Source organism: Colobus angolensis, unplaced genomic scaffold (assembly GCF_000951035.1).
Source record: "Colobus angolensis palliatus isolate OR3802 unplaced genomic scaffold, Cang.pa_1.0 Scaffold492, whole genome shotgun sequence".
NCBI classification, from domain to species: domain Eukaryota; kingdom Metazoa; phylum Chordata; class Mammalia; order Primates; family Cercopithecidae; genus Colobus; species Colobus angolensis.
This window is the reverse complement of record NW_012118399.1, coordinates 1432011-1455316: the sequence shown is the minus strand read 5'-3', so window position 1 is coordinate 1455316 and position 23306 is coordinate 1432011. Positions and strand designations below refer to the sequence as shown.

Genomic DNA, 23306 nt, shown 5'->3' with positions numbered 1-23306 from the left:
TAGAGTGCCCAGTTGTTCTGAAAAGAAAGAGAGTGGGTGGAAGAGTGGTTTAGATGAGAAATCAAGGAACCAGAACTCAGTTTTAGGTATGTTACATGCACAATGCCCACTGTACATCCAAGTGGAGATGTCCGGTAGGCAGTAGAACAAATGAACCGGGAGCTCTGAAGAAACGTCCAGGCTGGAGACATAAACTGGAGACTCATGATATTTATTTTTTTCATGTCAATTGAGGGTATATTTAAATAACTCATGAAATAGCTGATTGATTAACAGATATTTCAACATGTATATAAAAAAATCAAACTTTATTTTTAAATGATTTTTTTTTTACCTACTGAGTAAAAGAATGTTATGCAAAAGCAAAACAAGGATTCCTCAAGGATTTAGAAGCCAATTATTGGGTGTGTAGAATATAGTAAGAGAATATAATTTAAATTGTACCTTCTATGTACTGTTTCTATTGTACTCTTCTATGAGGATGTTTATCACCAAAAAAAGACAATCACGAATAATTTTAGAGGATTGTTTCTTCACGTATTTTAATTGTATCCCCCACTGACCATCCAATACAGTTACTTGATATTAGTTGTGAATACATTTTTTCCTTTTTAACTTTTTTATAGTACACTATACATATAAAAGTTATCATCTTTACCATTTTTAAGTGTGAAGTCCAGTGGTAATAACTATATATATTTTTTTCCCTTCATCACCCTCCACCTACCTTTCCTGCCCTCTAGTAACTACTATTCTACTCTCTATCTTCATAAGATTCACTTTTTAAGCTCCCATATATGAGTGAGGGCATGCAATATTTGTCCTTCTGTGCTTGGCTTAGTTCACTTAACATAATGGCCTCCAGTTCCATCCATGTTGCTGCAAATGACAGGATTTAATTCTTTTTTATGGTTGAATTATATTCCATTATGTATGTGTATTTCTTTATCCATTCACTCGTTGATGGGCACTTAGGGTGATTCCATATTTTGGCTATTGTGAATAGTGCTGCAATAAACATGGGAGTGGAGATATTTCTTCAATGTATTGATTTCCTTTATTTTGGATATATACCCACAAGAATTGCTGGATCATATCATAGTTCTAGTTTTACTTTTTTGAGGAACCTCTATTCTGTTCTCCACAGTGGCTGTATTAATTTACATTTCCAGCAGCACTGTATGAGGGTTCCCCTTTGACACCACTTTGTCACCAGCATCTGTTTTTGCCTTTTTTATATAAGCCATTTTAACTGGAGTGAGATGACACTGTAGTTTTGATTTGCATTTTTCTGATGATTAGTGATGTTGTACAGGTTTTCACATACCAGTTGGCTATTTGCTTGTCTTCTTTTGAGAAATATCTATCGGGATCTTTTGCCAATTTTGAAATTACATTCTTTGTTAGGTTTTTGTTTTGTTGCTATTGAGTTGTTTGAGCTCCTTATATATTCTGGTTATTAATCCCTTGTCAGATAGAGAGTGTGCAAATGTTTTCTCTCATTATATGGGTTCTCTCTACATTTTGTTGATGTTTTCTTTGCTGTGTAGAAGCTTTTTAGCTTGATGTAATCTCATTTGTCTATTTTTGTTCTGGTTGCCTGTGCTTTTTAGGTCTTACACAAAAACATCTTTGTCCAGACCAATATCTTAGAGCATTTATCCAATGTTTTCTTCTAGTAATTTCATAATTTCAGGTCTATAATTCATTTTGATTTGGTTTTTGTGTATGGTGAGAAAGTTCTAATTTTATTTTTTTGCATGTAGTTATTAAGTTTTCCCAGCACCACTTATTGAAGAGACTGTTTTTTCCCATTGTATGTTCTTTATACCTTTGTCACAGATTAGTTGGTTGTATGTGAATGGATTTATATGTGGATTCTCTATTCTGTTCCATTTGTCCGTGTGTCTGTTTCTATGCCAGGACTGTGCTGTTTTGGTTACTATAGCTTTGTAGTAAGTTTTGAAGTTAGGTAGTGTGATGCCTCCATCTTTGTTCTTTTTGCTCAGGACTGCTTTGGTTGTGCAGGGTCTTTTGTGGTTTCTTACAAATTTTAGGAATTTTTCGATTTATGTGAAGAATGTCATTGGTATTTTGATAGGAATTGCATTGAATCTGTAAATTTCTTTAGGTAGTACTGTAATTTTAACAATATTAGTTCTTCCAATCCATCATCATGGAATCTCTTTCTGGGTTTTTATGTCCTCTTCAATTTCTTTTATCAGAGTTTTATAGTTTTTCTTAAATAGATATTTTACTTTTTCAGTTAAATTGATTCCTAGGTATTGTATATTTTTGTAGCTATTGTAAAAGGAACTGCTTTCTTGATTTTTACTCAGATTGTTCACCGTTGGCATATATAAATGCTATTGATTTTTGTATGTTGATTTTGCATGCTGCAACTTTACTGACTCAGATCTAACAGCTTTCAGGTGGACTCTTTAGATTTTTCTAGGTATAAGATCATGTAGTCTGCAAACAAAACTAATTTGACTTCTTCCTTTCCAATTTGGATACCCTTCCTTTCTTCCTCTTGCCTGATAGCTCTGGCCAGGACTTCCTGTACTATGTAGAATAACAGTGGTGAGAGGGGTTATCCTTTTCTGTTTCAGTCCTTGGAGGAAAAGCCTTCATTTTTTCTGTGTTCAGTATGATGTTGACTGTAGGTTTGTCATATATGGCCTTTATTATTTTGAAGTATGTTCCTTCTATATCCATTTTGGTGAGAATTTTTATCATAAAGGAATGTTGAATTTTATCAAATGCTGTTTCAGCATCTATTGAAATAAGTATACCATTTCTGTTAATGACTTATAATATTTAGATTGTTTTTAAAGACATAGGAAATGGGCTAGATCTCCTAAAGAGGGAAGATGGAAAGAGAATGAAAGAGGTTCCAGAATATAGCCCTGGGGATTTCCAGCACTTATGGTGGAGGGAAAGGAGACATCAGAGGAAACTCAGAGTGGCCAGATAGAAAGGGAGGAAAAAGCTTAATAAGGTGGTATCATGAGAAGGAGAAATGCTTACTCTTGATAACAACTGAAAAATAGGGTGAGTCCACATTAGAATCCTCACTACTGGGGAGGACTTTCTACACAAGGTTAGAGATCACTTGTATTTTGTCTACTATAATTTTAGTCCATAATGCATTTTCTGGCACATAGTGGGCACTTGATATGTATTCATTTAATGACATTTAATAATCGAGTGCCCAAATATTTATGTCAGGTTGAGAGCTAGGGATAGGCATGAGTCTTTCTTCAACATCCTTCTGATTAGAGAGATAGCAGTATATTCAGTTTATTTTAAGGCATCATGAAACACACTTTATTCCTGCTAACATTAGGAAAAGCGAGCTGTTTTCTAAGCCTTGGAGGAAGGAAATTCAGTTAACCTGTGAGATAATGTAGGGTGGCTATTTCTCGAAAGGTAGTGAATCATAGCTATAACCATAACTGTGGAAAAAAGTCCTGCCTTATCAACCACTCCATTGACTGCTAGTCACCAAAACTACACTATGAAACAAATTGTGTTGAGTGGCTTTCATTGTAAAAGACTTTGGTGAAGGGAGGGAAAGAAACTGGTAGGGGTTCAGATCAGAAGATCTGGCTTTGCCAGTTTCTGGAGGGTGTCAGAATGGCTTCAATATACCTACGTCCTTGGCCTCAACTGGAGGTTTTGTAGCTACAAACAAGAAGGATTGCGTAGTTCAGAATAACGACAATGTAAGCTAATTGTGGAACTGGGTTAAAATCAGCATGTAGATCTACTAAGAAAGAAACACACTTGGCACTACTGCAGAGAGAACCATCAGAACCATTCTCCACAGGCCCTGATTGTTAGCTTTCTGGAAGCCATTTCATTTTTACAATAGATTTATCACACACTGTATCGACTTTTTACTGTAAAGAGAAAGTTAATATTCCTCATATTTTGTCTGTTGACAGAGTGAAAATAATTGCATTGGGTTTGGCTAGAATATCCTGTCATTCTATAAATATCTCAAACTCCACATGGCTAAAACTTAACCCATCAATGCCCCCATCTGCATGCATGCATATACATGCATATTACTTCATTTCTCAGTGTTTTTTTCTCTATGAATGCTATCACCACACACCCAGTCCCCAAATCCAAAACTGGCCTGGGGATTTCCAACAATTACGGTGGAAGAAACCAGCAGAGGAGACTCAGAGTGCCCAGATAGGAAGGGAGGAGAAAAAAGTTCAATAAAGTGGTGCCCTGAGAGGAGAGTCTTTCAAGAAAGAGAAATACTTCCCCTTGGGCTTATCCTCTCTCTATTTATTGTTGCAGGGGCTTCCAAAATTAGGTTTTCTGTGTTCAGTCTTGCGTCCACACTTTTGAAACCCAGAGCTGACCAAGAAAAATCCCTCAACTTCCTGTCAGCCCCAACATAGATTTAAAATTCCTAACCTGGCTTATGAGGTTCACCATGTATTCCTGCTTCTCTAAGTCAGGCTGATATCACACCAACCTGTGTGGGGGGTGGCTAAATACACTAGCCAGGGAAGCTCTTTCAGTTCTTCTACCTGGCCCCGCTGGAGCCCTCCTTATTGCTCATTCCGTTCTTAGCCTGATTCAAGATTCCTGGTCCTTCACATCTCTCTTTACGTGTCCTCACCTGGAACTTTCTCTAGTTAGTACAAATTTTTCTATCTACCACTGGAGCAAACATTTTTTGAAAGTTTGTATCAGTCCTGCCTTACTCTTGGTGGAATCCTGCCGTCCTAGCCAAGTGCCTGCTCCATGAATGTGCTGAATAAATGAATACGCATTTTAATTATGTATCTGTCATTAGTGTCAGATGTGTTATTCCAGCAGGGTTTTAGCACACAGACACACTCTTTGATGCAGACTTTTCCTGGCTTTTCTTTTTACATATAGCAACAATAAAAAAACTAGACCTTCATCTCCTGAAAATATCGGTCCAATAATCACCTATGACTGTCTCTCTGGTTGCTGAAGGGAAAAAACAAAACAAAACAACAAAAAACAAAGGCAGGGCACACCTGGATTGCATTAGAATGAAACTCACTACCCAGTCCAGGTGTGTTGTGTCATGGCTCTCCGGCACATTTCAGAGGCTCATTAGGACCTTGACCCCACACTGAGGTTTACACCCCTAATAGCAGGTGTGTCCCGTGGAAACTGAGTGGGTGCGTGAAAAGAGGATAATCAAGAACCAGTTGGAGCAATCAGAATTGGTTAAAGTGAATCAAGTAACAGTGCTTCCTTAACCCAACCTCTCTGTTAGGGTCGGCCACAGCCTATAACCGCCTGCCGTTCAACCTGAGCGGCTGCTGCTCGCCTGCTCACGCACACAGGCCGGGGTGCAGAGGAAGTGTGGGGAGGAAGGAAGTGGGCATAGAAGGGTGCCGAGTGTGGGTCTTGAAGAGAATAGCCATAACGTCTCTGTCACTAAAATGTTCCCCAGGGGTCTTCGGCGAGTTTGTTTTTTTTTGTTTTTAATCTGTGGCTCTTGATAATTTATCTAGTGGTTGCCTACACCTGAAAAACAAGACACAGTGCTTGACTATCAACGAAAGAACTGGACGGCTCCCCGCCGCAGTCCCAGTCCCCGAGTTTGTGGCTAGCATTTGGGCCACGCCGGGCTGCCTGCTAGAGGCTGGGCGGTCACAGCGAGGGGCGCGCGGTTTGGGACCACACAGCTCCGCTTCTAGGCCCCAACTACTGTTACAAGGGGAAGCCGGTGCTCCATCTAGGTCCGCTCTTACTGAGCCCAGAGCCATCCCGCGCTCTGCGGGCTGGGAGGTCGGGCCGGGGCGCGCGTTCTGCGCAGCCGAGGCTCCCCAGCGCCCCCTGCAGCCGCGCGTAAGGGGAGACGGGGCCCGGCCCTGCGCCTCCGCACCACGCCCGGGACCCCACCCAGCGACCCGTACCCGGAGAATCAGCGCGAGAACCCGAAGCTCCCGGCGAGCAGCAGAAACCGGGAGTGGGGCCGGGCGAGTGCGCGGCATCCCAGGCCAGCCGGATCGCTCCACCCGCGGTGAGCCGACTTCCCCTCCTCTCCCCTCCCTCCTTCCTTTTCTGTAGCCCGCCGGCGCCGGACACGCTGCGCCTCATCTCTTGGGGCGTTCTTCCCCGTTGGCCAACCGTCGCATCCCGTGCAACTTTGGGGCAGTGGCCGTTTAGTGTTGAATGTTCCCCACCGAGAGCGCATGGCTTGGGAAGCGAGGCGCGAACCTGGTCCCCGAAGGGCCGCCGTCCGGGAGACGGTGATGCTGTTGCTGTGCCTGGGGGTCCCGACCGGCCGCCCCTACAACGTGGACACTGAGAGCCCGCTGCTTTACCAGGGCCCGCCCAACACGCTGTTCGGTTACTCGGTCGTGCTGCACAGCCACGGGGCGAACCGATGGTGAGTAGAGTTGGACCAATGAGTCCTCAGCAGCTCAGAGCGGCGTGAGAACGGCGCCCAAGGGATTCCCTGCCCGGTTCAAACTTTTCTCCCTCCCAAGGAGGCAGGAGGGAAACGCTGCGAGTGCCAGCTCGCTGGAGATCTGCCAGGAAAACTAACTTATCTTGGGGTGGCAGCACCCCGGGTGCGTTCTGGCGCAAGGTCTTGGAACTTCGAGTCGGGGGTGGTGGGCGGAAGAGGAGGTGGGGAAGCGGCCCTGCTGCCGACTGCACATCTGTTGCGACAGGGAGCTCAGTGGGCAGCACAGCTCACGTCTGAGCGCACGTGCACGTGTCTCGCTTTAGGCTCGTGGTGGGTGCGCCCACTGCCAACTGGCTCGCCAACGCTTCAGTGATCAATCCCGGGGCGATTTACAGATGCAGGATCGGGAAGAATCCCGGCAGGACATGCGAACAGCTCCAGCTGGGTGAGTTGGGTGTGGAACCAGGAGTTAGTGACCTCCCGACCCCCCCTGTGGACCCCACCATAGGGCAAGTCCTGGAAAGATTCAAGTCGCCTGTTACTTCTGGTTTAAAGAGAGTGAAGTTTTCAGTTTCAACTCCATCTCATCTTCCCTCCTTAATGTAAAAGGGATTCCTTTTCTGTTAATATCGTTCTCCCTTCTCCTTATGGCAACGATTGCAGTACGCTGACAAAAACTATGGTAGAGGGAAATTTCTTATGATATTTTCTCTTCGTCTCTCGCCCGTCTCTCCGTGTGTAAAGCACATTTTAGCGTGTCTCAGCATATTAAGGATAGGATCCAGCTAAGCCAAGACTTGATCATTTTATTTCCATCTTTGCCCTATCAACCTTCTTAAAGAACAGGCTAAGGGGCATATCAAGAATAGCAATTGGAATTGATCCCATATCCCGTCGTTTAACCTAAAGGTCTAAAGAAAAAAAGTGATAGTTTTACTTACAATATGCAATGTAAAAGAAAAGGAAAATTGGCATCTTCATTGTTAATGTAGTATAATTTTCCATTCCCAAAACCGTCATCCAAAACTCTCATGTTATATGGGTCCATCTTTTTGCAGTCATTTCTCAATGTCTCAATGTGACAAGTTGAAAAATGTGTACTGATAGAGGGGAGAAGTTTCATGTTTCAAAGACAAGTTTGTTGCACACAGACAAGTGGGGAAAGAGGAAGGAATATTAAATAACAAGACCTATCTTATTCCAAAGTGTTACTGCTATACATATTGCTTAATTTTTTCCCCTCAAAGCAACTCTGGGTCATGGTTGATGTTGTTCCTAGTTTATGTATGAGGACTGTGGCTCAGAGTTGCAAATACCTTTCTAAAAGTTATTAGCTAGTGAGTGATAGGTGGGAACTAAAGTCACACTAGGGTCTGAATGGGTCCAAAGTCTAAGCCATTTTCTTCCATGTATGCATCTTCAATGCAAATAAAATTAAGTGAATGGTTTAATATGTTGCCTGCTGAGCTGGTGGGTCATCTGTAAATGGTGAATAAAATTGGTACTTTATATTTCTTTGCTGTAAAGGGACTTTTGAGATTGGTTATTGGATCTTTAACTTCTTTTGCATTTTATAGTAGTCTTTGCTCTTTTTCAAACAGTGAAGCTGGTTCCTTTCTTTCGAATGAATTCAAATAGAGTATAAACATAATGGAATTTTTACTTTTAACTTCGAACACCTATAAAAGTCCATGAGTTGTCTGTAACATGTAGAATAAGCCCTAGCCTCTTGTTAAGCATCCTCAATACCAGAAATCACAGTAGGAATGCATAAAACATTCACAGACCCATACATTTGGAGTGATTTTGCAAAGCATAATTTTCATTGCATGAGAGAGTTGTGGGTGAAGAATTAGGGAGTGGAACTGACAACTTTAATCTGCCAGAGGATCTTGGCAAGGTCTCAGGAGGGAGCAATTTTATTTCTGTTGTCCTGTCATAGTTTCCTGATCCATGACATTGTAACTACTGGTATTTAGTGCCTACTTCCTGTCTGGATGGACACTGAATCTATTTCTGGATGTCTGTGTTTAATTGGATAAATCATGACATAATATATTAAAGATCGTGCCTGTCAATGGAAGGGGAAAATTGTTTGGGCATGTGTAGCATGGGGGTTGACTGTTCTCAGAGAAATGTAAACATGATCGATATGTAATAGATAGGAATTAAATGAAGATTTTTTTGGATGGATGAATGAATAAAAGTGGAGGGAAAGTTTATTAACCAGATTTATGAGTAAGATAATTGATTAGAAATGAGCCAAACTGATATTTTTAACTTTCAAAATTTTGACCAATCTACAAGGTACTTACTGAGATGAAAGGAAAAAAGACAAGATTTCTGGTCAATCAATGAGTTAAAACATTAATAGCGATAGCAATGCCTTGAGTATCTGCTGAAGAGTTGACTGAAGTTATTTCTCATGTGACGTTCTAAAGAATACAGATATCTTTTATTCTTTATGTAAAGAAACTGCCTCTTTCTATTCAGAATAAATTCAGTGGTAGCTTAAAGCTATAAAATAGGGATTGAGGCTACGGTCTAGAAATAAAATACTGAAAACAATACATTGGTAATAAAGATATTTTAGGATTATTAGGTTTGTGGGCTGTGCACTATTTTGTATGAAGAAGTTTCAAGAGTATGTGTAAATATAGATAAGTCATCTTCTGTAGAAGTGTGTGTGTGTGTGTGTGTGTGTGTGAATCTTCTGTATAAAATAGCTTCAGTTGTCCTGTTTCAAATGTGGGTGACTCTAATGTTGCAAAAATGCTTAGCCCAGTACTGACACATAATAGATATTCAAAAAATAGTGGTTCTTCTTTATTGTTTACTTAAATCTATCATCTGTATGTTATCTGTAATAAGCAGGTTGAGGTTAATAGGGACAATTAATAAACTGAACTAAAAGTTTAAAAGGTAACACATTAAAAGGTAGAAGTTGAGGCCGGTCGCGGTGGCTCAAGCCTGTAATCCCAGCACTTTGGGAGGCTGAGAGGGGCAGATCACGAGGTCAGGAGATCAAGACCATCCTGGCTGGCATGGTGAAACCCCGTCTCTACTAAAAACCACAAAAAATTGACTGGGTGTGGTGGCGGGCGCCTGTAGTCCCAGCTACTCGGGAGGCTGAGGCAGGAGAGTGGCGTGAACCCTGGAGGCGGAGCTTGCAGTGAGCCGAGATCGCGCCACTGCACTCCAGCCTGGGCCACAGAGTGAGACTCCGTCTCAAAAAAAAAAAAAAAAAAAAAAAAAAGTAGAAGTTGAAATGACACACAATGAGAAATATTTTGTTGGCTGAAGGAAAAAATGTTATAATGACTAAAGATTGATCTATGATTGCCATGTCAGTAAGGTATCTTCTTTCCTTTGTAATAGCTTTACTTGGTATCAAGAATCTGAAGGTGTAGGGTCTTCAAATGGCGCCCATCTCCCATGCAATTAAAAATATCCACATGTACTCGTCTTTGAGTCTCTGTAGAATTTCAGATCAATGGTTAATTCAGATAGACCCCTCCCCTCAAAAGAGGAGGTCCATATCTCCCCCACCCTACCCTCTGTGGACAAGTTGTCCCATATCATGGTATATTCATGACACAAGCAGAAATGAGTCTGCTCCTTTATCTGGAATGCCCAGGGTGAGAGACGTTAGGTGAGTACAAGGTGCTTTTCTTCCTGGATAGTACCACAAGGTGCTTTTCTTCCTGCATATATATTGTTGGCCGCCTCCTACCTTCCTGACTCCCCAAGAGACATCTCTTCTCTCACTCCTTTTGTACCAGAGGAAAGTCGTGTCTCTGTCAGGAGGGTCTGGGCCCAGACTTGCTCATGAAGACTATGTCTGAGGAGACCCAGGTGATTTCTACAGGTCCACTTTCCACCTGGGTACTCTGCATCATCAGGCTTGTTTAAAGGAAACTTTAATCATAGCTGGTTCCTAAATTAAGGTGTCACAAATAATGACTCAATTAATATAGTTAAGCATAGTCCATCTGTGGACTATCAATATTCAAATAATTAGAACATAATAAAACATAGAAATGATTATCAAATTACACTAAAAAGATGGTCTTTATTTGGTTATTCGAAAAACACTCCAGATCTTTCATTACTTTAGAGTTACCACTGAAAGCATTATACACACACTGACTTTCATTTGGGTAATAGTCTAAAGTTATACAATTACGCTATCCAGTATAGTATCCAGTAACCATAGGTGGCCTTGAATACATAAAATGTGGCTAGTCAGCAGTGAGAGAGCTGTAATGTAAATTACATACTGGCTTTTGAATACTTAGTATAAGACAACTCATTAATTTTCATGATATTAATTATATATTGAAACAAACATTTTAAAATTATTGATTACATAATATTTTGGATTTATTAGGCTAAATAAAAAGATGAAATAAAATTTTATTTTTACTTTTTTAATGTGGCTACTATAAAATTTAAAATTTCCGATGGACTTGTATTATATTTCTATTGGATGGCACTGCTGTAGAGAAACATTAAGTTCCCTCTGTAAAATAACACTAACTTTTTAGGAGATACTTTCCTGGTATTTATGTATAAATGAGTAGAACTTTCACTTTCTTTTCCAAAGTAAGTGTTCTGTAGTTACTGGGCCTTCAAGCGGCCTGTGCCTCTCTTTCTTCCAGAAAAGACCCATCTCAAGTTAGTCACCATTACCCATATTTAGATTTCTTTCTGGAAATTTTATTACCTTAGCCAGCCTCCTGGTTCATATTATATAACCTATTTGTAAGAATTTAATTAGCATTGCATTATTAAACTAATGATTACCTAATCCTCACTTCTACTTGATTCATAGGAGTTATTAGCTTAACATTAAAGAGCAAATATCTCACTGTTGAAGCTTCAAATACGTTTTTTCTTGATAACATTTTATTTTTTCATTTGCAATGTGCTTTAAATTGTATCTTATGAAGCTGAGATTGCAGATTGGTCATTTTGAAAAATCATCCTGAACGAAGGCTGTTATACAATTATGTAGAAAATCAAGACGGAGAGCTTCATTAATAAACTATCAGATTACTGGAAAGAAGTTTCCTTATTTCCAGCAGTTTCCCAAACTTTATCTCCAAAAGGATGAGGTTTCCACCTAATTTGAGAGATGAGACTTTCTAAATGCACGTTAGTTTTTGCCGTAAGTTTACTTTGTCACCGAGTGATATACCCAATGACTTGAAAATAGATGCCCTTGGCAACGGTTTTAGGGCCAGATGTGGAAATCCATTGCACACATGGGTGATGTATCCATTCCATTGTTCGTTGAGGGATGCCTAAGGGCCAGAACCTGGGCCTACAAAAGAAGCATACTCTTTGTCGCAAGGGCTTTAAAGTTTATAAGATAGGTTATTATAGGAAAGTATGGTGAGATTTAATCTAGGTAAGACAATAAAGGGATGCATTCCTGAGAAATGGTGTTCAAGTGGGGGAACTGAAAAATAACCAGAAGTTATCCAGAAGAAGAGGCTATGGAAAATTTGCCAGAAAGAGCAAACAGTGTGTATAAAGACCCTGAAGTCTTTGAGAGCACGATGCTTTTGAAGAACTAAAAAATGTGTACAGTTACACTACGGAGTGTGAACTAAACTGTAGGTTAGAAAGGCAGGCAGGGATTACTTCTGATACAACTCTAAGTGTGAAGTTACCCTAGGATATTTAAAACCGGGGAGTGACATGATCAGATTTGTGTGTTTGACATATTCTCTGGTTGCAGGTTGGTGAACGCTTTGGAGTAACTGGGTCAAGACTGAAGGCAGTGAGACAGGTGTAGGAAGACTTTGTTATAATTTAGACTACAGATGACAAGTGTCTGTACAAGGACACTGGCAGTGACAAAGGAGAAGAACATGGAGATTCTGAGGATGTTTAGAAGATAGCACTTGGTAATTACTGAATGCAAAAGTTGAGTGAGAAGGTTCCAAAGATGTTACTGAAGTTTCTAACTTGGGCTTTGACATGGTTGATGGTGCAATATAGTGAAAGAGGGAAGACCAGCAGGTTTTCTGGCAAAATGATGAGTTTCATTGGCTTGAGATTCCTGTGAGATATAGAAGTAAATATCTAGTGATCAGTTCCATGTATGGGTGTGGTAGACAGTAGAGAGGTCTGTACTAGCAAACCAGAGGTAAGAGTAATTGACATAACCCCATTCACCTCCAAGGCTTTGATTATCATCTCTCTAGGGTAAGTAGATCAAATGGCCAATGGCAAATTTCTAAGGATTCCTACAGTTTGAGAAGTGGCTAGAATAGTGCTGCTCAAGTCTGGCTGCAACTTAAATTCTCATACGGCGCTTTAACAGTTCTGGTGGCCCACCTCAAACTAATAAAATCTCTGGGGTAAGTCTGTAGGGCACCAGTAGTTTCCAGAGGTCCCCAGATGATTCCAGTATTCATCCATGCTTGAGAACCGCTGGAAAAGAAAAGAAACTGGGGGGGGGGGGGGAACCAAGAGGGTGAAGCCAAGGAGGTAGCAAGAAAAATCAGGTCAATGTGACATTAATCTGATTAAAGGAAGAGACTGTTTTGAGAAGAGGTGAGTGGTTGGCAGTAGTAAAAGTTGCCAAGACATCAACCAGGGTGAGAAACTGTGAGGTCTCATTAGATATAGAGAGAATTAGTTCATTAGTAACGTTGGTAAGACAAGCTTTAATGGTGAATCCACTGCAGAGGGTTGAGAAGTGAGATGATAGCAAGCATCAATAACTTTTAACTGGGTTCTTCCTTCATTAATACATTTTATTACTTATGTATTGGATATACACAGTTGAATAAGACATGGTTGAAGCCCTCGAATAACTCAGTTGAGATGAAGGGAGAGACAGGTAAATGGATAATTATGAGATAATGTAATAAGCATGACAATAGACAGGCACACAGTGATGAAAAGAAATGAATAGGAGAAGCCTTCCTGGAGGAGTGAAATCTGAGTAGTGGACGCAGTTCTGACTGTTTCTGAAGAGCACATGTCCTCAATAAACATGAAATAATTTTCATGTTTTTTATATTTGGGCAAAATCCCCTGGGATTTCCTACACATTTCAGCCTTACTCCAAAGTATCTAAGTCCGCTTTGGGTTCCAAAGACTCATATCAGGTAGTTCAAACAGTAACACCTACTCCTGAAATAGGAGCTTGAAAATGACTGTCTTTAAAAGCAGGGATTTTCAATTTTAAGATTAGCTGGAAACATCAAATTAGAATATGGAAGTGGACATACAGGTGACAGGTCTGGGCTCAGTAATGCAGTGTGCTTGTTCTCAGTTTACCTCTGAGAATTTTAAAAAATCATAGAAAATCTTTTTTATATAAACTACATAAAATACTATAATTCACAAAAATGTTCAGAAAATAGTAAGATTGTAGACTTAGTTTTAAAAAACCCCTTTTTTATGGGACTTCTTGTGTGCAGTGGATTAGACATGTTCTTTTGACATTATGCCCTGTATAGAAAATGCTGGTCAATGTGTACCATCTGTTTATGAATCCCTTGGAAGTCTACCTCACCACAATACCAGTCTGTTTTCTTGTGAAAGTTTTCTAGAAGTCAGTACACTATTATCGTTTTGTCTGCCAGTCATTGTCAATATAACCTCTTATTTTATCCTTTAAACTCTGCCCAGAGAAACGTCCTTTGATATCTATAACTCTTCATCTCATTCTGATCCTCCATTGGTTGGGATAATATGATACATTCCTCACTGTTTTTTCTCTAATATATTTTTAAGCCTTCCTATCTTTCTGACCTCCTTTAATTCTTTCGTTGCTGTCTTTTTTTTGTTTTCTTTTCAGCCATCCTACCCTGTGAATTCCAAAAGCAAGCATAGAACTTTAATACTGATCACCAAGCAGATTTCCCTGGAGTATTTTCTGTTTACATTTTTGTATTTTCTTGTTTCAAAGATATACAAAGTGGCATCCACACATTAGTGTGTTTTTTCAAATGAATTTTTAAATCCAAGAGATCAATTGAAAACCATGGAGGTTCAGAATTGTCTTTCCTTGTTTTCTAATGTTAGAGGTTGAAATATGTTCTTTTAATAGGTTGTTTCAGAATAGTATAGGATTATTCAAAATGTCCATATTTGAAAATAATGGAAAAGTACTAACAATAATTGTCTGGTAGCATCGGATGGTGGTTGATAGTGTGAGTTTTAATCCTTTCCCTTCCCCACTTACAAGTGGTGTGACCTTGGGCAAGTGCTTAGTCATCCCCTGTTTTGGCTTCCTCATCCATAAAATTGGGGTGATAATCTACTTCATAGGGATGTTATGAAAAGTGAGTTAATACATGTCTTTGCATGTATTAAAACTGTGGTATGTAGTAAGCATGCAATAAGTATTAGTAATTAGAGAGTAACTTTCCCTGTTTAAATTATGTTTACAAGATACATCAGCTGGGGCACATTTTTGACTTCAGTTATTAAAAAGACTTGTGTACATTTTCTGTGGGATTTTGAAGAAGTTTGAGAACAAGGTCCCTGGCAGAGACCCCAAACCTAAAATCAAACCCACAAGTGACCTAGTTGTATAGAGTTCTGAGAACTCTTGATGACTCAGGGTCAGCCCAGATTTATAAAATTACAACCATAAAGCTTGGCACTACTCTCTGGGGATATTTACCTCTTGAACTCTTTCTAAATAGAATAAGATTAAAAAAAAAAAGAGAGCCGAAATAACTGGCTTTTCCAGGCCTACAATTATATAAACTGTTTCTCACATAAATTGAGCATGATTATTGGCTATTGTCAGGTTTTGTTTAGATAATATGAAAATATGACATTTAAACACATTTAAAAAAACTAACTTTGGTTTTTAACTTTGATGTTTTTGCTCTTTTGACTCTTATTTGCCACTAGGCTAGCTGGAGGAAAAGAGTTCTAGAAGTTTAATACTTTTATGTCCTTTATCATCTCTAAAACTTGGATATTTTACTTTTCATTACCCAAAATTATTTTTATTATGGTAGAATTCATGAACATCATTATCCTTTAGAAACATTGCCACCAGGTGCAACTAGATGTGTGAAAAGAGTACATAGTTTAATATAGTCAAATACTATATGGATTAGTATTAATGGATTTAGTAAGTATTAGGACTTAAAAGGGAAAACTAAGGGGCTATTTGAATTAAAAAGCTGAAGACTGCTGATCAATTCTTGCAGCACTGTGAGCGCCCTCTGCTGGCTCAGTTTAAAGCACCATAATGTACGTACCCTGAGGAGCAGAGGCATTTATCATTCATTTATTGACCACCTACTAGGTGCCGGGCATTCTTGCATACACAAGCATAAATTTTCTGTCATCCTCATAGCCCTGCAATGGTAAATTTTGTCATGTTGTCATATTTGAATTGATTTTCTCACTTTTAATCTCATATTTTTCCTAATCTGAATTTATGTGAGTGAAGGGCTTATATACTTTACTGCTTTTATAGAAAATATCTTGAATGAATGACTCTTTATAAAACATGGAATTGGAACAAGGTCATTCATGTTTCAGGATTATTTTATTTAAGAAAAACTTTAGAGTGGAACAGTTTGAAATGTATAGGATTTGTCTTATAATGGAATAGAGCTCCAGCTTAAAAAAAAAAAGGCAGTTGGTGGAAGGTAAGGGCTTTTACTCCTTTTCTGAAACTTCACATCACATCATGAGTTTTGAAAGATCAGGTAAGTGTGTATGCTGTCTTAGTAGCCAGAAAGTCACACTGACAGCCACAGTCAAATGTCTGAATTGGTGGGGAAGTCACAGTACAATGACGCAGGTAGATAAAGCAGATATTTACTTGCATTTGAAAGTCCCAGGCTTTCCTAGCCACAAAGTATTTCACTTCCCCTGTCAAAAGTTGTATAGAAAGAAGACCTTAGAGTCTGACCTTTTCCCTGGTCCTTCTTTCTTTAGTGGAAATGCCAAAATACTGAGAACCATTCTAAAGGGAGGAAAAAAGCAGGGCAAGATAGGGAACAAGTAAGTGACCTTTTTCTTGAACAAGTGAAAGTTGATTGTACAGTCTGTAGGCAGATTTACTATATTTTATATATTTTCAGCTAAAAGCTTCAGAAAGTGGAATAGATTTCAGTTAATTCATATGTCTGAAATATTTCTAGAGTTCTATTGTTCTATGCTATAGGGTGAAATAACTTAGAGATCAAAGATATTTTTTATTCTAATCTTTCCACTTATGGATTTGGGCAAGTTATTTGATTCCTTTAAGACTCAATTTTCTCTTCTGTAGAATAGAATTAATAATACAGTCATCCTCTGCTACTCCTGTGGGTGTAAAATGAGTTAATGTGTATGATTCCAGTTCCCCAATAATGATATGCCACATATATTTTACGAGCCAGCTTGTATGCTGCAATGCATGTGCAGCTTAATATGCTGACATTAATCTTTAATATAATGATGTCAATAGCAACTAACATTTGCATGTTTTCTCTGCCAGGCTGTCATCCAAACACGTCACACATATCTCATTTACTCCACAGTCCTTGCAGAAACCCTCTGAGATAGACATCTTCTGTGGACCCCAGCTGATTCTGTCTTAAGTCATCCCACTCACAAATTATCCTTTGTAAAGATCTTCAAACTCAGAGACTGTTTCCTTTCAGACCATCTGTTACTGTCTTAAAATTGAAGAAAATAATATTTTGGAAGGAGAAGTAGGGAACAATCATAGTAAAGAGAAAAGACCTCTCCAAAGCTTAGATCCCTGAAAGTCTGGTGATAATTATGCAGTAGTATATTCTAGTTAAAGGGTTTTTTTTTGTGGTGATATAATGTAGTTCAAAATTCCCTGCCTCATACATATTAAGTTCCTGCCTACTGCATGTAAGGCACTATGTTGAGCTGTGGGAATGCTGCTGTCAACAAAAGTCAATCTGCCCTTATGGAGGTGACATAAAAGGTCAAATATCTAATCTCCTGTAGTCCCTGTCACACTTGGAGCAATGACACTAAAACTGGTGACATGAATAACAATGAAAGGGGAAGGAGTAAAGAATGTACTTAACTAGCTTTGTACTAACTTTTTATTTGATCAAAATTCCTGTTTATTTGCATTTATATACACATTTAAATATGCTGATACACATCAGTAGGAAGAAAGAAACTGAAGTAGTAAGCATGCATTTTTACATTTTCTTTCCCAAGTTAAAAAAAAAAAAATAGGAAAGAGAAAGATAGGCTTTAATGGAGATGGTTTTTAATGTGGCTTTGTTTTTTAAATATCTAGTGGAAAAATGCATTCAACTGTGCAAAGAATTAGTCATTCTAGTTGTTTAAAAGCAGGGAAAATTATCACATGTTAATTTCTGCTCACCTCTTTTATGTTAAACCAGGTAAAGTACTTTTTCAATTATGGAGCTGATTTGATTTACTAAGAGTTTAGATGAGTAACGTATGAACTGAACTGAAAACCAGATTATAAATCACTTCAGCATGACATTTGGATAAAATATAAAGATAATCTGAGGTTATTTATGGTGTTCTGTCAGAGAAATTCATGAGAATTAGCTTTCATGGCAGTTCTAATAATCGTCGTTTTTGACCAAATTAGAAATATTGTATTTCTGCCCAAAGACAATTTGCTTAACATTTGCTATTTCAATAGGTAACTAAACACAAGGGGGAACAAAAGATATTACTTTTATTTTTTAAAAAGTAGATTTTTAAATAATATAATACAAGAAAAGCCATAACCATCTGTTAATACATCAGTGTCCATGTGGTCCAGGATGGCTTTGAATGTGGCCCAATACAAATCCACAAACTTTCTTAAAATGTGAGATTTTTCTCGCAAGTTTTTTTTTTAGCTCATCAGTTATCATTAGTGTTAGTGTACCTTGTGTATGGCCAAAAACAATTCTTCTTCCGGTATGACCCAGGGAAGCCAAAATATGGGAACCCCTGAGCTACGTCGTAGAGCAATTGTTCACAAGCACATTCATATGCTACAACTACCTGGGGGGCTTCGAAAAAATTCTTATGTCTGGTTCTTAACCCAGAGACGTCAAGTCTGAGCCTCTAAGAGTGGGGCCCAGGTGGAGGTACTGGTTTCAAACTCCCTTCCATTGATTCTAATGTCCAGCCAAGGCTGAGTACTGAGTGGGAAAGGAGTGGACTCAGGATCACACAGGTTAAGGGAGAAAAGCTTTGGAGAAGGCCATGATCACAAGCTGATCATGTGAAGGTCTTACCTCTTCTGCTAAGATTCTGCGGGCACAACAAAAGAAAAGAGAAGCTGGGCATGGTGGCGGGCACCTATATCCCCAGCTACACGGGAGGCTGAAGTGGGAGGATTACAAGAGCCCAGGAGTTTGAGGCTATAGTGAGCTATGATCATGCCACTGCACTGTAACCTAGGTGACAGAGTGAGATCCTCACTCTCTAAAAATTAAAAAGAGAAAAAGTCCCAGAAATTAAGAAAAAACCCAGAACACTAGGGGGAATTACAGGATGTTCTCTGAACAGATTCTAGCCTGTAACCAGCACTTGAAAGTTACCTCAGTATTATCATTGCTGTTGGGGGCTGCCTCTATGGTAAAAGCAGTGTTAATAAGTGAAAAGGGGAAACATATCCAAATGTAGTATATGTATTTGCTCACTTATTAAGATTGGTTTTTCTTCTGTGAAAGAATCATTGTTTTATGACTATTTTCATGAACTTTCTTTCTGGCTGTGCATTCATTCTTTTTACACATGTTTTGAATTAAGATACATATCAAACAAATAGAAGATGCCTAGTCAAACCATAATAGAAGCTTTGAATTGTTTTTCATTTACTGACCTTTCCATTTCAGCACCCATTTCTGGGCTGTTTGTCGGGGGTGGGATTATGACAAAGATACAGTCCTGGGCAAGATGAATGAGGTCACTATTTACTAAGCCTTGGAAGTAGGCCAGAAACATTGTAAATCAATAAATGTAGTTAACCCTAACAAAAATGAAAATACTTCTTCCTACAGGATATTAATCAATTTTACCATAATTTCCTCTGAGTGATCGTATCCTGTGTGTCTGAGAACCCTTGAGTACTGATGTTGAGAGGCATCTGTCAGTATCTAAGAGTGGATTAACTAACAGCTGTATAAGAGATATTTGAAAACTAATGAATCAGAAATTTTATCTATATATTAGAAGGCAACTATTATTTGGAACCACACTGTAACAGATATGAAATTACATCTAGTGGCATTTTGACCCCCACCCCACCAACTTCCCACTTACAAACCTGCCATATGTTTTTCTATTTGAAATCTCTTCTGCTCACGGGTGAATGAACCACATCACTGGCTTCCTGGGAAAGCTCTTCCCACATTTATTCTTAGGTAAACATCTCTTTCTTGTGGCTTCTGGAGGGCTATTTGTTCTCCTGTTTCTAAGAATCATTATTTTTAACCTACAGTAAGGAGAAGGGAAGGGCATGAGCCACAGTGGAAATAAAGTCCCAGGACTTGGGTGAGACTACATGGGACACATCTTAAAATAGCCTAATGATTTAGTGGCTGTTTTCCCAGAGAGCTGAGAGGCACTCACATGGAGAGAAAGAAGTTTCAGGGAAGTGATGTTAGTAAGTGGGAAAGTGAGTAGTTTGTGATGTGTGTAAACCTCAGTGTGAGCCTGGGCAGTGATGACATTGTGATGCCACCTGATGGAGCTAAAACTAAAACGAGGAGGAGGCAATGCAGAATATTAAGCAGATAACAGTTCATAATGCAAGAGTTTGTCTAGTCTTCACTTAGAAATTTACAAAACAATTCAGGTAAGAAACAGATAACAATACACTATTTTTGCACATAATTTTTTGGCCATTTCCATCAAGCTATTTTAATGGTATTTTGTGGTGCGAAACTATTGTCTGTTTTTAATCTTCTGGGTGGCTTTGTCTAAAATAATAGATTTGTTTCTAAATATTGGATGTAATTGTCATGAAAGTGTCTATTAAACATGCCATGTTTTTTGTGAGCCCCATCCTCTCCTGTCCTTGATTTTCCTCTTGCTCAATTGTCTTAACTGAGTGTTGACTATAACTTCACAAAAACTTTAGTATTTTCAGAGGGTATTTATTAATGTGGCTTGTAGTAAATAACAGGAACTTTGTGTAGACTGAATCTACCATTTATTATCTATTTTTGACAGTAAAAAATCAATTTTAATGAAAACTGAAAATTGTACTATAATGAAAATGAAAATGCCTTATTTGTCATTCTGTTTTACTTTAAATTCTGTTGGTTTGGCATCAGGTAGCCACAATAACAACTCCTTGTTTTAGACCTTATCTCCCACACACAATTTTTTTCCCTCCTACCATCTTCCCTGTTTTCCCCTTCTCTTTTCCTGTCATTTCTGTCTTCATCCCTTGCTTTCTCAATTTAACACGGAGACTTTATGTGTCCACCTGAACCATTCTTTATCAAGGTTTGAGCCACAGCAAGGCTCCTTTCCAAATCTAATAGCAACCATTGCCATTCAGCCCTAGCATTCTTTGTCCAGACCTAGTCTTAGTCCTCCTCCCTTCAGTCTAGTTCTCCAGGAAGCCATTACCAGTTAGTGGGAGTTGTCATTACTCTATGTGTATGCTGTCCAGAAAAACATTCTCTGCATTTCACAGTAACAGTGTTCCTGACCATGAGAACCACTTAGGGCAGGGATCTCCAGTCCCTGGGCTGTGGATGGGTACTGGCCCGTGGCCTGGTAGGAACTGGGCTGCATAGCAGCAAGTGAGTGGTGGACCAGTGAGCACTGCTGCCTGAGCTTTGCCTCTGTCAGCTGATCAGTGGTGGCATTAGATTCTGGTAGGAGTGCAGACCCTGTTGTGAACTGCGCAGTCCTGGGATCTAGGTTGTGCTTTCCTTGGGAGAATCTAATGCCGGATGATCTGAGGTGGAACAGTTTCATTCCAACCCTCACCACTGCCCATGGAAAAATTGTCTTCCATGAAACCAGTCCTCGGTGCCAAAAAGATTGGGAACGGCTGACCTAGGGTAATCAGGGCCTCACTTGGACCTGCTGAAGCAGAATCTCTGGAGGAGGGGCTCAAACATTTTCTTCACTTCAGTTGTGGTTAAAGGTTTTGTTTTTCCTCAATGACATTTTGGAAAACAAAAGTATAAACAAACATTTTCCCATACTCCTTAAACAAAATCTCTCCTACCCAGAAGACTTGGTGCAAATAATTTCACTTCTCAAATATTAGCCTTACCAGGCATGGTGGCGTATGCTGGTAATCCCAGCACTTTGGGAGGTCAAAGCAAGAGGATCACTTGAGGCAAGAGTTCAAGACTAGCATGGGTAACATAGTGAGACCCCCATTGTTACCAAAAAAATAAGTAAAAATATTAGTCTATCTCTGTAAGGGTTCTGAGTTTGCCCAGGAAACTACATTTAGGGGTCAACATTATAGGAGGAGACAAAGTGCCAATGATATAGAGAGAATGGTCACCATAAATTCATGAAAACTTGGTACCTAGTGACCAGTGTTCAAAATTAACAAACCCAAGTTCCACAGCCTTATCCAATCAAATTGATGCTAATGTGTTTAACTGCCAGGAATTAAGAACAGATGCAATAAAATTTTCATATGCCAAATGAAGAGGTTGAAAATAGAGACAGCAAAAAGAATCTTAGGATACTGCATCTTACTCTCCCCCAAAGTAACTTATTTGAAATTACTTAACATAGGATTTTAATAGGAACCCAGCTATAACACAAAGAATTTTTGCTAACAAAAAAATGATCACTGTGAAGACCACTTCTTATATAGTATAGAAGCACTATCTAGTATGTGAGTATTTTATTTATGTTTGGCTATTCATGCATTTGCCAAAATGTCTATTGAAGTTTTTTATTTACTACTGAGATAATCTGGTTTTCCAAATCACTTTATCTCTGTTGAAAACATGAGTCATATTCCAATAAATGTAAACATAGGGCAGTTTCTTATAAACGCAAGGCTTTTTTGGTATGCTAATTCTATGTTCCACTTTCTGCATGCTTAATCATCACCTTCCAGCTCCAATAAATTGTACTTTAATTGCTGAGAATGTTTTAGTCTTTCTGTTCTTAATATCTCAGTAGAAGAAACATTTTTTAAAGTGCTCTGATAATATTGCTTACATTGTTAGATAAATGGCTAAATCTTTTCCAGACATTAGACACAGCAGTTGTAGTTGCACAACCTGGTATTAGCTTTAACTGGTTTTCCCACTCCTAGTCCTGTTAGCTATCTCTTATATGATTGAGTCTATCTCTTCATGGTGCTACCAGTCGGAGGTCATTTCTACAACAAAAGTCACCTTGTATTAGAGAATAATTATGTTGGCACAGAGTAATTCACATTTATCCTCACATTGTGCCCTGAATATAAGATAGAGAAGTAGTTAACGGAAAAATACTGGGGATGAGTGCACAGTTTTCTCTGCTTTTGTAGAGTGTTTTCAATACAACTGATGATAAAATTATTTTCAAATGCTATAGGTAGCCCTAATGGAGAACCTTGTGGAAAGACTTGTTTGGAAGAGAGAGACAATCAGTGGTTGGGGGTCACGCTTTCCAGACAGCCAGGAGAAAATGGATCCATCGTGGTAGGTATTGGAACTGGTCCACTGATCCATCGTGAAATCAGCTATCCTGGGTAGAGCTTTCACATCATTTGGTCTACTTTTATTTTATTCAGACTTGTGGGCATAGATGGAAAAATATATTTTACATAAAGAATGAAAATAAGCTCCCTACTGGTGGTTGCTATGGAATGCCCCCTGATTTACGAACAGAACTGAGTAAAAGAATAGCTCCGTGTTATCAAGGTAAGGCATTATTTTGATACTAATTAGATAAAGATAAGTAAGTGAAT

At 39.0% G+C, this 23306-nt stretch overlaps 1 protein-coding gene across 1 annotated transcript in view; it reads left to right on the top strand.

Annotated features, from left to right (window-relative positions):
- The first annotated feature begins 5273 nt into the window (after positions 1–5273).
- ITGA4 (integrin, alpha 4 (antigen CD49D, alpha 4 subunit of VLA-4 receptor)) overlaps positions 5274–23306 on the top strand; it is a 78423-nt gene continuing 60390 nt past the window's right edge. The window contains exons 1-4 of the mRNA XM_011959433.1: positions 5274–6400; positions 6745–6866; positions 22931–23037; positions 23130–23259. Coding sequence (XP_011814823.1) covers positions 6204–6400; positions 6745–6866; positions 22931–23037; positions 23130–23259 — 556 coding nt within the window. The 5' untranslated portion in view covers positions 5274–6203. The remainder of the gene's footprint in view (positions 6401–6744; positions 6867–22930; positions 23038–23129; positions 23260–23306) is intronic.